Source organism: Aptenodytes forsteri, unplaced genomic scaffold (genome assembly GCF_000699145.1).
Source record: "Aptenodytes forsteri isolate BGI_AS27 unplaced genomic scaffold, ASM69914v1 Scaffold122, whole genome shotgun sequence".
In the NCBI taxonomy this organism is placed as follows: Eukaryota; Metazoa; Chordata; class Aves; order Sphenisciformes; family Spheniscidae; genus Aptenodytes; species Aptenodytes forsteri.
The window spans coordinates 256,960-272,079 of NW_008794009.1; the positions used below are offsets into that span (position 1 = coordinate 256,960).

Genomic DNA, 15,120 nt, shown 5'->3' on the forward strand with positions numbered 1-15,120 from the left:
TTAAAATGGTACCTTCACTTTATGCTTTTCTTTCTGATGGAAGCAGCTGTTGTCAGCAAAAGGTGTTGGAGTGGCAAGTGTCTAGCCATAGACAGCATGAAGCACCGTTGGAGCCTGATATAACTGGATTTTTTGGGGGGTGTCCCACAATGAATTCTACCTAAAGTCTTACAGATCTTCTACGGTAAGAAATAGCTGTTTTGGCCATAAGTATTTTATATTATGGCTTCCCAAAGCTATTGCTGGTGCATAATTCCTTAGTGAATGCTTTTTATCTTTTGTATCACTGCAAAAATATGGTCAGGTGAAAATTGCGTTCCCTGATGTAGGTGGGAGAGGTTTTCCTTGGAAATGGAGTAGTGTGGAGAGTGAGGGTGGCTGCAGGGATGAGGCATACGCAATACTGGAGTTTGCGGGAAAGCTGTTCCTTTACCATTACATGGCTCAATGTAGACACACCAGTTTCACAGTGTACTTACCTATTTTTTATACAACCCGGTTGTCAAGCCTTGTTCGCATGTGGTGCCCAGCCACTGCTATGCTAAACTTTTCATTTGCTTGCATGTTGGTGGAATTTTCCATCTACGCTTGCTCCTTAAAATGCCTCCTCTTTGAGGAGCTGGTTTGGCTAATAAAAACCCCCCAAGTGCTGTGGCTGTTAGCAGCTTTTCTGGACAAAAGGAACATATGTGCTCTGATTAGGTTAAATGCAAATTGTCCCTGGGTGAATTAAGGTCTGATTTCAAATGAAACCTAAAAAATAAAGCTTGCAACATGTAGTTTAATAATTTATGGAGTTAGTCTTGACTTTTGGTCAAATGTTTTTGTTACTTAAATAGCTTTGCTGCCAACTAAATATATCAGTGCTGCAGAGAAGACCTAGATCAGGTTTTTGGGGTAGTTTTGATGCCAAAATGCCAACCCTAGATGACATTTTGGAGAATGTTGGAGAATTTGACAGGTTCCAGAAGCAAACCTTCTTTGTCCTGTGTTTGCTTTCTGCTGCCTTCACCCCGGTGTATGTGGGTGTCATCTTCTTCGGGTTCATCCCCGAGCATCGCTGCTTCAGTCCCGGGGTGGCTGAGCTGAGCCAGCGGTGTGGCTGGAGCCTGGAGGAGCAGCTGAATCACACGGTTCCTGAGTGGGGTGGCCGTGGGGCCAGTTTCGGCAGCCGCTGCAGGAGGGACGGGGGTGCCTGGGAAGGTAGAGTTTGCACCGACCCCCTCGGCAGCCTCGTGGGCAACTGGAGCACCGTCCCCCTTGGTCCCTGCCAGGATGGCTGGGTCTACGACTCCCCGGGGACTTCTCTCGTGACTGAGGTAAAAACAAATACCCCCCCCTTCCCTTGCCCCCTCAGTTACAGGCAAGCTGAGGGACGTGGGAGAGGGTTGGTGTAGCCTAGACTGTGTTAAAATGACGCCTGCTTACCTGGATGGGGGGATCCTCTTGCTGCGAACTTGCACAGGGCGCTTTGCAAGTTGTCTTCCCTCTGTCCTTGCTGTGAAGCATTGCCTTGGCTGCTCAGGAGGCTTGTATCTCCAGCTGGGGAGCAAAGCGTATTTCAGCAAATAAATTCCTAGGTAGATAAAGTCCAGTTGTGAATGAAACTCCTGTCACATGAGAGGTCCGAGGGGTGGAGGTGTGTAAACAGCGCCTGTGAGGGATCAGCGGCTCGCAGCACTACAAACAAAACCGGCCGATCCCTAAGTGGTGGGCGCGCTGCACAGACCGCCTAATCTTCCTGGGATCTGCGCCCGGATGTGAAGGTCTTGATTTCTTCTCTTTTTTTAGTGAAGAAAGTCTTTTAAAGTTTGTTTCAAATATGATTGAATGACTATGGGTGGGGGAAAGGTAATTACCTCCTACAATTAAACAACTTAATTCAGGAATAAATTGCAGAAAATCCAATGGCTGTTTTGTGTTCTCAGAAGATGTGTCAATAAACTGAAAATGGTATTTAAGCTACTTGGGGTACTTCAGGGTTTTAGGTGCTTTAACTTTAAAAACAAATCAGTATCTGGGATGACAAACTTGATTTTGTCATAGAAAGTTCCACCAAATTTTTAGAGATGGTGGAAATCAGGGTTCTTGCCCCCATATATCTAACACAAAGACAAGAGCAGGTAAATTCTGTGCTCTAGCAACTTCAGCATTTATGGTTTTGCAAGAGGTCGGACCTAGATTTTAGGTGGTGTACTGTAAGTGTACTTCTTTCAGCAAAGTATGGACTGTGTGATATTAAAGTGAGGAAGTGAGACACCTCAAACAGAGCGTGACCCAGGACTTCTACAAAGCAGCAGCACAGCAGGCACATCTCGCTGCAAAAGGGTCCAGGTGCCCCCACCATGATCTCTTGAGATTGTGGGAAGCTGAAAACTTGCAGTCTGTGTGGATTCGTGCAGTCACGCTCTCACATCAGTCATCTTCCCTTTTCTTCTGAAGGGGGTGCAAGGCCAGGCCTGCGGGCCGCTTCCTTCACAGGATGACCAGAAACGTCACGTGCCTCTGTGTGCATTTTGCAATGTGTTTTGCTTCTGGATGCGACTGTTTTTGTTAAGGCTCTTGGGCTCTGTTAAGTTGTCCCTTGCTCTGGCAGCTAAGCAAGGGAAAGAATAGTGCAGAGTAAAGCACGTTACTTTGCTCAAAGGAAAAATTTACACATGGAAGAATATCCTCATGGAAAGCCCCACAGAGCATCAGGAGGATTATCTGGTTTTATGCTGATTAAAGATGAATAGCTTTAAATAAACGCAGCTACCAGTAGGATGGGAAGGGATTCTTAGTCATGTTAGGACAGTTTTTTGAGATAACTTATTCTCCAGTAGCTTTTATGTATATCTACTTAAGTAAGATAAGAGAACTAAGGCCAGATGGCAAATATATGTGCGTACCCATGTGGTATAAAGCTTGGCCCTGGATACAAAATACCTGGTCTCCAGACGCATTAGGCTGTAGGACAATTTAGTTGAGCAAAAGGCCAGAGCAGAAAGAAAACGCTGTGGCCTCAGGGGCAGATGCAGATACCTCCTCCCACCCTCCTTCGGGGAGCTGGTGCTCCACGGGAAGCGGGACGATGCAGGCTTCTGCAAGCATCTAGGATACCTTTAGTGAAGGCATCACCCTTAGTCCTGAGGGGTCTGCAAGGACTACTGTGGCATGCAAAGGTATGAGGCAACCAGAACTGCTTAGAAATGTTCACCATCAGCCACAAAAAAAGCTGTTTGAAAAGCCCAGGGTGATCATCAGGTCCATGCTGATTTGATCAACAAAGCCTAACACAATTTAGGGTCCCGATCTTGAAAGGTCATAACTCAGTTACGTGCTTTCCAGTAACGAGACATGAGATGTGCATGGGAAATACCAGGAAACTGCTCAAGGGCTTGATCCTGTTTTTAATTTTGGACACATAATTAAGTCAGTAGGGTTTCCGGGTGCTGATAAAATGGTTATTGACCCAGAAACAAATTTAAATCTTTAACTGAAGTGAAGGAAACTTGTGGATGTGAGCCAGCTCCTTGTTTCACTCTCTTGCTTCTAACTGTGGTTGCTCCTTTAGTTTAACCTGGTGTGCGAGGACTCCTGGAAGCTGGACCTCTTTCAGTCTTCTGTGAATGCTGGGTTTTTTATTGGCTCCATAAACATTGGCTACATAGCAGACAGGTACGTGTGGGCTGACAGTAAAACCCTCTGACCTCCCTTATCAGTGTTCAGCAGCTAAGCTTAGATAAAGGCAGAGAAAGGTTGTGCAACTGCTATCATCTCTGCTCTTAAAAGAAGGTCAACCACCTGGATGTTCAGTCGTGGTATGAGGAACGGGGACTCTGTCTCTTAGGTCATACCTGGTGGTTTGCACAAATCTCCTGCTCAGCGAGTCCTGCAAGAGTCTGTGAGGACTATTTTAGGACCGTACACCCCAAACTTCCTACCGTGCCACCATAGCCCTGGGGTGTTAACTGAAGCCAGAAAACGCTGGTTTGGAGCCCCCACTTGATCTGTCACACTCTGTGTGGCTGCAGCTTGGAAACATCTTGCTTCCTTTGGAGAAACTTTGAAATAGTAGGCGCAGAGATTGCCAGATAGGTACAGCAGCAGTCGCTGTGAAAAAGCAGAAATCCCTGTGTCCTGGCATCTTTAGCTCCCTGTTCAGAGACAGCTGCCCTAGCCCAGGTGGCTGGGGTTAAAAGGAAACAAATGCCAGTATTTGAAGGCCCTTTTTCCCCCTTCTTCCCCTCCTGCCTAGGACTGTTAGTACAGCAGGCTCTGAGTTGCTCCAGCTGTGAAATGCAGCCCACTCGCAACAAGATCCATACATATTAGATTTTTGGAGATTAAGATTGTGGTATATAAACCTGTTACAAAGTTCGTGCATGCAGACATATCAGAATCATAATACAAACCCATACTTATTTTTCACTGCCATTATGAAAAAACAGATTACTAAGATGCATGTTCTGAAATTCAGGGATAACAGTCACAGTCCAAATATATGTAAATACGGGACTATTGTTCTTTAACTTGGGAAATTTTTCTTTTTCCTGAAAGCCTTTGTGGAATTGCAGAGCAATTGGCACAGTAATTTTTCAGGAAATAGAAAAGCAGATAAGTGAGTAATGGGTTAAGAATAAAAGTCAGTATGTATCTATCCCTTGTATAGCAAAGTTGGATTTTTTTTTTCTTTCCCAAAGATGCACAAAGCTCTTACTAGTTTAAAACGCCTGTGTTTTCATGATTAGTGTTTTGCTTTACATGTATTATCTTCCAATCCAGGTTTGGACGTAAATTTTGCCTCTTAAATACAATTCTTGCAAATGTTGTCTGTGGAATCCTTCTGGTCTTTGTGCCCACCTACCTGTGGATAGTCATCTTCCGGTTCTTGCAAGGGCTGGTCAGCAAGGGCTGCTGGACCGCAGGCTACATCCTGGGTGAGTTCAGACCTTTTCCCAGGAGCAAGACTGGCTGCAGAAGATGAAGAAAAAAAAACAACACCAAAACAAAAAACCCCGAGCAAAAGCCATTTAAAAAATGCCTCCCATGGTGTTTTATCAAGGAGATTTCTCCCTCTTTGACTTCTCAGGATTTTTTTCAAGCACTGTCATTAGGGAGAAGCAACAGTGGCTTGAGCCTTCAAAGCTCAAGCAAGCAGTGGTATATCAGGGCTGTTACCTCAAGATAGGCTTTCCCCTGTGGTGCAGCTCCCCTTTGCAGATCTGGGCCCCTGGGGCTCCTCTCCCTCCCCTCAAGCACCAGCTGGGGAAGGCGATGGCCCTAGGGCAGACTGCAGCCGCTCCAGCCCAGTCACAGATGGGGTGATGACAGAGGAGGCCATTAAAGAAGCAGGCAGAGGGTGGGGAAAATTGGAGGCATTTTTGTGACACAAAGAGAATTAAAGGGCAAACACAGGCTTTACAGCCTAAAAATAACTGAAGAACAGTATGTACTTGCTGAGAAAAAGACAAGTTGTTTGAGTATCTATGCACTTGTCGGAGTGGAGGCCAACACGTGGGATTGCAAAGCAATGCGAGGAGCCGGGCTGTGCTGATGCCTCTCCCAGAGCCTTGCACTGATTGTGTCTGGTGGTGCTGTGTGGCAGCAGGGTTGGGGCCGGCTCAGGACCACTTTCTGGTGCATGGTTGAGCTGCCTGGGACTTCTCTGATTTAAAAGATGTGTAGATGAGGCACTTAGGGACATGGTTTAGTGGGCATGGTGGTGTTGGGTTGACGGTTGGACTCGATGATCTTAGAGGTCTCTTCCAACCTTAATGATTCTATGATTTCTCTGGTGTGGAGTTCAGGCTCTTGTCAAAAATAGCCAACACCAAGCAATCACTGAAGCAGCAAATTAAATATTTTAATTGCTGCCCAATAGAGCCTTATCTGGATTAGGATGTCAGGTGACTCTACCAAATAGCTCTGAGTGATCCAGGTCACTGTGATAGTGGAAAAAATATAAATGTCAACACCCTAAACTTCTATTAAGTCTTTTAGTGGGGACATCTTGCTAATGCAGTTATCCAGATGTCTGATATAAATAAAAACATCTAGTCCACAGTCCAGACTACCTTCTGCCAAGACATGATTGTTCCTTCCTGTGCATATTCTACATGGTTGCTTGGCCTCTTAAATCTATTCCTGGCACAAATGAAATCTTCATCACGTCTTCTGGGGATCTTTATGCCATTTTAGAGCATAAAATCCCTATCAGGACAATGACTTGCCCTATCCTCGTATTTTCCTCTATTACACCTTGTTACTTCTGGATTCTTCTTGAAACTCTCTCATGAGAGACAAGCCACCCAGAATCAGCCCCAAAGCCCCTTTAAACTTGTATCCTCTCCCTAAGGGTGACTAATACTGAATGCCCAGGGAAGGGTACAAGGACAGAGCAACCTTGTTGTCACACTCTCCTGGGACACTTGTCTACCCTTCAGGTGCTTTTGGCTCAGTCCAGCTGAGCCTGAGGAGATGTCTTTGTGTGTCGTTCGGCCAAGCAGTATTAGCTAATCCATGGCTCCAAAACACAGCACTTCCTTCAGTTGCTAAATAACTGCTTTCTGTTCTTTTTCTAATCAGTTTGCTTTCTTGAAATCACACAACTGGATGCAAAGTTTTGAGTGTGCTTGTGCCTGCCTACTGGAATAGTTACTTTTAGCTCTGTACCAACGAGACTTAACCTGTGGGTCTATCCTGTGATGTGCGGTTGCAAAGTGTAGATGAGTTGTGAAGCCATCCTGACCAGGAAGCTGTATGCCATCCTGTGGTACAAGCATTTCTTATATACTTGGAGTGAGATGCAGGCTGAAAGGCTGCACTTAAAAAACAAAATACGATGTTTTGTTATTGGGTTGGAGACATTATGTATGTTGGCATTAGATTTTTACCATCTGTGCACTTTCAGGAATGTTTGATTTACTCAGAGATTTCCATGACAGAGGACAGTACTGGATGCCTTAGGCCAGTGTAAGCGCAGGAGCAGTGTTTTCTCCTCTGCTGAGAGTTTGGGTGACAGAAAAGCAAACCTTTCTCTGCAAGCAGCAGGGGATTTTTGTCTTGAGGCTTTATGCCAGGAAGCCCAGGATTACCAAGATGGCTTCTTCAGGGCGTTAACGCAGCATTGGTCTTCTAGCGTCCCCGCAGAGCAAGTTACTGCTGCGCTGAGTGGTCATGGCTGAGCTGTCATTTACCTGTCTCTGTGTGTGTTTGCAGTGACGGAAGTCGTTGGTCCGAAGTACCGGAGGACGGTGGGCATCCTCTACCAGACGGCCTTCTCTGTTGGGCTCCTGGTCTTTGATGCCATTGCTTACGCCATCCCTCACTGGCGGTGGCTGCAGCTCACCGTCACCCTGCCGAGCTGCTTCTTCCTGCTCTACTACTGGTAAACAGGCTTTTGTTGTACCTCTGCCCACGACCCAAAAACCAGCTTCTTCCGCCTCCCAGGGCTTGATACTGAGGGAGATTTGGCACTGCTTTTCGGTTATGTGTGCCTCTTAGTGCAAAGAGGAGGTACACAGCAAAAAGGAGAGGGAAATAGGACCCCTCAGCATCTGAGACTTCATTGCATCTTAGCCTATGCGCCGCACCTGACTTCTGTTTAAAAGAAAGACCACTTCGAAAAACACTGGAGGAAGAGTGGTTTAGTATCGTATATTATCTTCATTAAGCATTTTGTTAAGGAAAAGAAATGCCTTAACATAATTTAGTGGATCCTACGCCAAAAATATGGTTATTGAGAGATTGTTGAATGCTAACATAACTGTAACAAGTTGTTTACATGTTCTTTTAAGGAAAAAAAGTTGCGGCTTTTTGTGGTCCAACCAAAAGAAGGCACGTGGGTTCACCTTTATTTTGGATTCTCTCCTCTCTTTTTGATTGATATTTTTCAGTTTGAGTGCTTTGATTTGAGAAATTGTCTGGATGGGTCGAGAGGTTAGGAATAGTAGAAAGAGATTTGTTGCCTTCCTTTTTCCATGTTTGTGAATTGGTAAGCCAGTTCTAGCTTGTTTACTTCTTAACCTGTGATGGCACAACTGGAAAATGACTCCCTAAGAGGAGCCAGTTTGTGGTGAACAGGCTGAATAAAATGATAGCACTACTCTCGCTCAAAGCCCTTCCCTGATTTATCTTTAGTAAACTCTTCTCTGACTAAAGCCACTACCACAACTGCTTGTCTTCCCACTTCAGCAGCGGGATGTACTGCTTTTCCTGATGGGCGGTGGAGGGAAACACACAAAAAACAAACAAAGAAAAAACCCACCTGCCTCTATTCAACCAAAGCCCTCTCTCCACAGTCTCCATACACGGGAGCACTATGTGAGCTTTATGGTTTTGTACATAATAGCATCCACTCACATTGTAGGTGCCTCCCAGAGTCTCCCAGGTGGCTGATCTCTCAAGGAAAAAATGACAAAGCTATGAAAATTGTCAGTGATATGGCTAAAAAAAATCAGAAAAAGATGCCTTCCCATTTTGAGGTGAGCTCAGGGTTTGCTTATGCATGTAAGCAAGCATCATGAAAGTCCCTTCCATCAGTTTCTTCCGGTAGAAACTCACTCTGCTTTGTACTTTGTACTGGCTCTTCCGCAGGATATTAAATTTGAAGAGGAAGATGGCGGAAAGCAGAGTCCTTCACTCATCGACCTTGTCAGGACACCGCAGATGAGAAGAAACACATTCATTTTGATGTACAACTGGTAAGAAGATAACGTTGGAGAGCTGGTTTTGAAGCTCTGGTTGCGAAGGCTCCAGCAGGACACAGACCTTGGTCCTCCAATTGACTAATGAAGCCGGGATGCTCTTCTCTGCCCAGGTTCACGAGCTCCGTCCTCTACCAGGGGCTCATCATGCACATGGGAATAGCCGCTGGGAACATGTATCTGGATTTCCTCTATTCTGCGCTTGTCGAGTTCCCAGCCGCCTTCATAATCATCGTCACCATTGACCACGTTGGGCGGCGCTACCCCTGGGCTGCGGCAAACCTGGTGGCTGGGGCCGCCTGCCTTGTCACAGCCCTGATCCCAGAGGGTGAGTCACCTGCGTGAGGCCACATGGTGGCTTCCCACCCTCGCGTTACCCCTGGGAACAGCACCCACCCACCACCCTTTTCCTGAGGTCCAGCCCCAAAGGTCTGCAAACCCATGCCCACCGTCTGGTGCTGCCTCCCTGACTTTTAGTAGCGCTCCTCATGCTGCAGAAGTGAAATGAGGTTGATTTGTAGCACTGCTAATAATAAATCTCAAAGCACCTAGGTCCCCTGTGCTTTGGGAGGGTCCCCATGCCACAGCTCATGCGGCGCTGGCTCTTCCCATTCCCTCATTCACACAGGTGAAACAAGGCCCCTTCAAAACATCAAGTGATATGGGATCAAAGGTCCCACCTAAAATAACACTGGTGTATTAACTGACTCCTGCTGAATCGCTGGGATACTTTTAAATGTGTTGAATGCATTTTCACTGCAGACATACATTGGCTAAAAGTGATTGCTGCTTGCATCGGGAGAATGGGAATCACAATGGCTTTTGAAATGGTTTGTTTTGTAAACACTGAACTGTATCCAACATACATCAGGTAGGTGCACCCTCCTCCCCATTGGCATTTGGCCTGGACACAAATAGTTGAGGCCAATGTGTATGTTAACGTTTTGTGCTAAACTAAGTTGTCCTCAAATGCTTCAGAACTACGCAGGTACTGCTGAACATAAAGTAGGTGGACCATAAGTAAAATGTGTTAAAAAGTAGATTCATGAAGACAACAAATGTACTTTAAGGCAGATGAAAACTCTTGTGACTGAAATAAAGGGAAAAGTGGAGACCACCAGGGTGGATGAGGGTTCTGAAGTCCCATGTAGTGCTTGGATTTGTATCTTGTTTGAATCAAAATAACATTTAAATGGATCTGTCCAGAGTGGAGTCTGCTATGGAGAATGTGTGTGAAATCAAGCCCTTCACCTGAGGACTGGATTTTTTCCCTATTTGTGAGTGGGCTGCAGAGTGAATAGCTCAGACGTAGATATGTGCGCTGCAGAAATCTAAAGCTTGGGAGTTAATTCTTCTTCAAAATTTCCTCTTTCTACCCAGTGACTGTAAGCCATTGCCTGCAGAGATGATGTCTGCACTGACCAGATGAATCTTACTCCTCCTTTCTTCACTGGAGAGACACTGATTATATGAAGCTACGCAACATATGAAATCATGAGACTTTATTAATCTTATTTCTCTATCCATAATGAATACAGTGGAGTTTTAAATTTTATTAATGGTGTATAGCAAACAGAAGGATCGTTTGCCAGCCCTTGCACTAGGTCACCTAAGATGTACTGAAGATAATGGTTTTACATTTTTATTACATCCGGAGACTCCCCTCAGACACTTTGGGCCTGATTCTCTTCTATCTTCAACCTTGGGAATTCACTTACATCTGTGAAAATACAGATATACTCTCCTGTTCCTATTTGCTAAGCTTTTTATTCTTGCAATACTTAGGTCTAAATATAACTTCTGGATGTGCCTACCAGTGGAAAACTAGGGCTTTGCAAACTGTTTTGGCATTTTGTCGTCTGCTGATCTGCATGCCCTATGCAAGGGTCAGAATTGTGATCCGTGCCCTTCTGTCCGCAGTACTGTGATGCTAATGTGATTCCTTTGCTTTTTAACCAGGAACCTCGGAGTGATGGTCTGCTCCTCCTTGTGCGATATTGGTGGAGTCATTGTCCCATTCATTGTCTACAGACTGGTGGAAGTCTGGCACGATCTGCCGCTGATAGTCTTCAGTAAGTGCTACCTTACCTCCTCGCCGGCCACTCCTGGGGTGCAGCAGCAGGGCCCAAGTTTCAAAGGGAGGGAAAAGCAGCTAAGGCAGTTGCCCCAAATTCAGCAGAAGCCCCTTCCTGTCTACAGAAGCCATAGCCTTCAGTTTGTAACAACCTGGAGCTTGTTTATGCATTCATGTCTCCTTTGCCCTTATTATTGTTCCTTGCATTTTAAAGGAAGCTAGAGGTGAATACAGGTTCAACAGATGGCAAAGAGTTGAGAAATGTTCTAATGTTCTGATGAGATTAATATTTTGATGAATTCAAATCTGATCAATTACTGCTCTTCTGTGAGGTATATTGTCTCAGTCCAGGAGCCAAACCCTAGAATTTCACATAATTGCCTATTTAATGGAGTACAAGCGTGGCTGTTACACCTCAGCTTTTCTGACAGTCTGTTAACTGGCTGTTCTTCGGCGATGTGGAAAGAGGTTTGTAAATAAATGCAAGATGAGTGCTTGCAGATTAGTGATCTGAACTCTCAGGCCAGGGTCTGCAACACTTTTCTGAATCTTTAGATCAGCACACTATTTATAGAAAAATGTCTTGAATGGCAGTATGCAGTTTTTAACAGACAGCACGTTTAGGAGGGTGCTTGGTAAATATAAAATATAGACACCGAACATGTACAAAGTGGGTAAAAGAAATTATCAGTGGAGAAGTTAATCACATTGTGTAGGAGATAATACATTGTGTATGTGTTTTCTAAATCTTGTTATGTAAATAGCAGAAAAATTGAATCCGTTTCCTGGCATACACTCAGACCAGAAAGGGTTCTTTCCTCTTTACAGTTGTCTGTCCAGCCTGAGATGCCCTGGTTCAGTGAGTAACTCACAACTGAACTTGGCTCATTGCTGTCTCCATGTGGCTGCCACATCCTCCAGAGGTGGCACGCTGGTTTTGCATACAGAGCCTTGACGTGCACACCTTGTGTGAAGAACAAAATAAAATGCCATTTATGAGTCCTTTGTGCCAGGCAGTAGAAAGTGGTGTATATGCTGGAAATTGGTATATGCAAACAAGCTCTTTGCGCATCTGTTTGATTTGAAGCTGTTCTTGGTTTGATTGCGGGTGGATTGGTGTTGCTTCTACCTGAAACTAAAGGAAGAGTTTTGCCTGAGACTGTTGAAGACGTTGAAAACTTTCACGGGTGAGTCAGGATGGTGAACTCTTAGCAGCTTTCACTTGAAATTGTGCAAAATGCCTGCCCAGAGCTCCTTGGGGAAGCCCAGGGGTTACTTGGCTGCCTCCTGTGCTTCCAAGAAGTTGCTAGTTAATTCCCAGACTCTAGCTGGAAAGATTTTCTTTTTACCACTTGCCTACCTAGGCATCTGAAAACAAGCAGCATAGGCCTTTATTGGCCTGTGAATAGCTGCCCTTGTCTCTCAAACCTGCTGCAACACTATTATAAATGTTATTTGTGCTTAAAAACCCTAACTGATCTTGTGGAACAGAAAAAGAGCATTCTTGATAGCAGCTACTCATGCCGTGAGTGAAGCACCAGTATCTACTGAGGAGCCAGAGCAAAACTAGAGGATTTGAGGATTAGCTGCTCATTTTCTCTGCGGAAGAGGCAGGGCAAGTGACGAATTTGAAGTTAGGTGCTCCCTGAACACCTTCATTCCTGGTTTGCTGCTCATGTCTTGTTATTTTTGCAGGCAAAGTGCTCCAAAGGCCAAAAAGATCTATCTCCACGTCCAAACGTCAGAAGTAGCACATGACTGAAGAAGACTTAACTCTTTCTGGGTAGCCTGCTTTAAGGCACTAGCATGGAAAGGCAAACTGGAATAAATACTCTCTCCTGTCTTGCCTCCTTTTTTGTCTGCTTATCCTTTATTTACAATGTTTGGGGGTTTCTAATGGGATTGTCCCTATTACTGCATAGCTGCTTCCCTCTCTGTACACTATAATATAAATATGTTTCAGAGCTGGGAACTTTTCGTACCAGCTGTGTGGACCTCGACATGGGGGCAGATCTTAACTTGGGAATGGTGGGGTCCATTCCAGCAAAACTTTATAAGCCTCCATGAAGTCTGACTTTGTTGTTTTGTCTTATGAAGGGGCAGCATAATATGAGAGGTTTACTTCTGTTATGGAGCTGAGAAGACTACAAACCTCGTACGGTCTTGGTACAACTTGCAACAGATTTGCACAGGTTTTTTTTTTTTGCTAGCCCTTATGTGTTATGGTGTTCATGTGAGTCCATGTGCCTGTACAGTAGCCCTCATCGGTGTTTTTATTGGCTATCCTCAAACTCACAAAGATGGCCATGTGGCAACTCCAGAGCATGAAAATAGGTGTGCATGGGAGAAAGACTTGCAGTCCTTCATAAAGTAATAGCCTTGCTCAGTTTTCAATGTGTAACCACTAAATTTTCTTGTCTTAATATAATCTTCATAGCGGATAATCTATACTTTTTTTTGTACAAAACTTTTCCTAAGCCTTCATACCATTATAAATGTCTGCATGCACAGACATGCAGAATTTTATTAAAAATATTATGAGACTCCAGTCAGGGTGGAAAAAGCATTGCAGCTGCCAGGGGACAGAGCCCACCAGAGTCCTGCTCCACTGGAGGCTTAGGATGGGGTGGGGGCCAGGACAGAGCTGTATCTCTACGTGTTTGGAGGGGGCAGCCCTCTGCAGGGGCATCCCTTTGGAATGAGTTGGGCTCAGGCTTAGGGACCTGCAGGACTCTGAGCTGGGATTTGGCCAGGGGTGCTGTGCCTTGGGGAGCACTGGGGCAACGCTGGGTCTGCCAAGAAATACCCAGCACCTTTCACAGTTCTCCTAGTCCTTCCCACTTAGCAACTGTAACAGTCTTGCTGTTGCAGAGGAAAACAGGCACAACAGTACTGTGGCCCCCCTTCACTGTTTCTGTCTTGCTGGTCCCTAGCACTGTTGGGGAACGCTGGCTTTCAATAAGGATGCTGTATGCAGGGCACAAGATACTGCTGCCATTTAATGATCATCTGCAGGGAGAGAGCTTCCAGCTGAGCAAAGTGTTGCTGGAATCTTGCAGGCAGTGTGCTATTCCCCCATGATTGCTTCCTGGTGTGGGAGTACAGTGATCTTGCCCTTGCTTTCGGCTGGCCTGAGACCCAGTTAATGTTCAGTGTTGCTGTTAGGGCCTCAAAGGCAGGGAAGCATGTTGTCCAGCGAAGCAGGGCCATGATGAGGTTGCTCTGAGAAGGTAAGGACAGATCTGGAGTGATGTGACTTTGGCCCCGGCAGCTGCAAAACTAGTATTTGCTTCAGGGTCAGAGAGGAACAATCTGGTCCTGAGATGGGCAACAGGGACAGTGGGGATGTAATTATATGTCCTGTGGAGCTGGTGTCCTGCTGTGATTGCAGAGATGTCTCTGCCCTGCAACAAAAGAAATCTGGCGGAACAACTGTCTTTATTATAGTTCATTGATTTGAAACCTGTTGAAAATTCTGTGCAGAAAGAAAATGGGGGAGGAAGCAAGAAGTCAAGCGTAGCAAATACTGGGATGAATAAATGAGTAACTACAAAAGCTGACTCGTAAGACCATTACCCATCACACTGGCATTTTTTTCCATAAGCAATGCTACTGCCACAGCAGGAGCTGCAGAGATGGGAGGCTCTAGTGTGCCTTTGCTTTGCAGTCACCTGCAAGTTAGGCTTGCCAAGCTGCTGAAGAGGGCTTTAAACTAAAATTCCCGGGGGAGGGGAGCCTCAATCCATCCCACTCCTACCAGTTTGATCGGGGGCCGAACTTCAATGCCTCTATGCAAACGCACGTAGCATGGGGAATAAACAAGAGGAGTTAGAGATGTGCGCACGCCTGCAGGGCTATGATTTTATTGGCATCATGGAGACGTGGTGGGATGGCTCCTATGATTGGAGTGTTGGGAATGACCAGCTGGAGTGCATGGAGCTCTGCCTGGGGATGGATGAGGAGCCGACTGAGAGCTTATGGGTCAGGATTAAAGGGAGGCCAGGGACAGATGACGTTATAGTAGGGGTCTGCTACAGGCAACCCAACCAGGAAGACTGAGCAGATGAAGCCCTCTATAGACATATAGGAGCAGCCTCACATTCAGAAGCCCTGGTCCTCACGAGGGACTTCAACCACCCCGACATCTGTTGGAGGGACAACACAGCAGGGCATAAGCAATCCGGGAGGTTCCTGGAATGCGTCTATGATAACTTCCTTCTCCAAGTGGTAGAGAAGCCAACGAGGAGAGGTGCTATGCTGGACCCTGTTCTCACCAACAAGGAGGGGCTGGTGGAATATATGAAGGTCAAGGGCAGCCTGGAATGCAGTGACCACGAAATGGTGGAGTTCAAGATC

General features: G+C 45.7%; 1 protein-coding gene across 1 annotated transcript; it reads left to right on the top strand.

Annotated features, from left to right (window-relative positions):
- The first annotated feature begins 914 nt into the window (after window positions 1-914).
- Window positions 915-12,579, top strand: LOC103907736 (solute carrier family 22 member 2). The gene is made up of 11 exons (XM_009289966.2): window positions 915-1,319; window positions 3,557-3,660; window positions 4,768-4,922; window positions 7,204-7,372; window positions 8,354-8,468; window positions 8,581-8,687; window positions 8,804-9,018; window positions 9,453-9,561; window positions 10,650-10,762; window positions 11,852-11,951; window positions 12,460-12,579. The coding sequence occupies exons 1-11, from the start codon at window positions 915-917 to the stop codon at window positions 12,524-12,526; spliced, it is 1,659 nt and encodes a 552-aa protein (XP_009288241.1). The 3' UTR covers window positions 12,527-12,579.
- Window positions 12,580-15,120: the final 2,541 nt, after the last annotated feature.

Coding starts and splice junctions, on each gene's coding strand:
- LOC103907736 (XM_009289966.2), top strand. CDS start 915: ATGCCAACCCTAGATGACATTTTGGAGAATGTTGGAGAATTTGACAGG. Junction 8,688..8,803: donor TTCATTTTGATGTACAACTG/GTAAGAAGATAA, acceptor TTCTCTGCCCAG/GTTCACGAGCTCCGTCCTCT. Junction 11,952..12,459: donor GACGTTGAAAACTTTCACGG/GTGAGTCAGGAT, acceptor TTATTTTTGCAG/GCAAAGTGCTCCAAAGGCCA.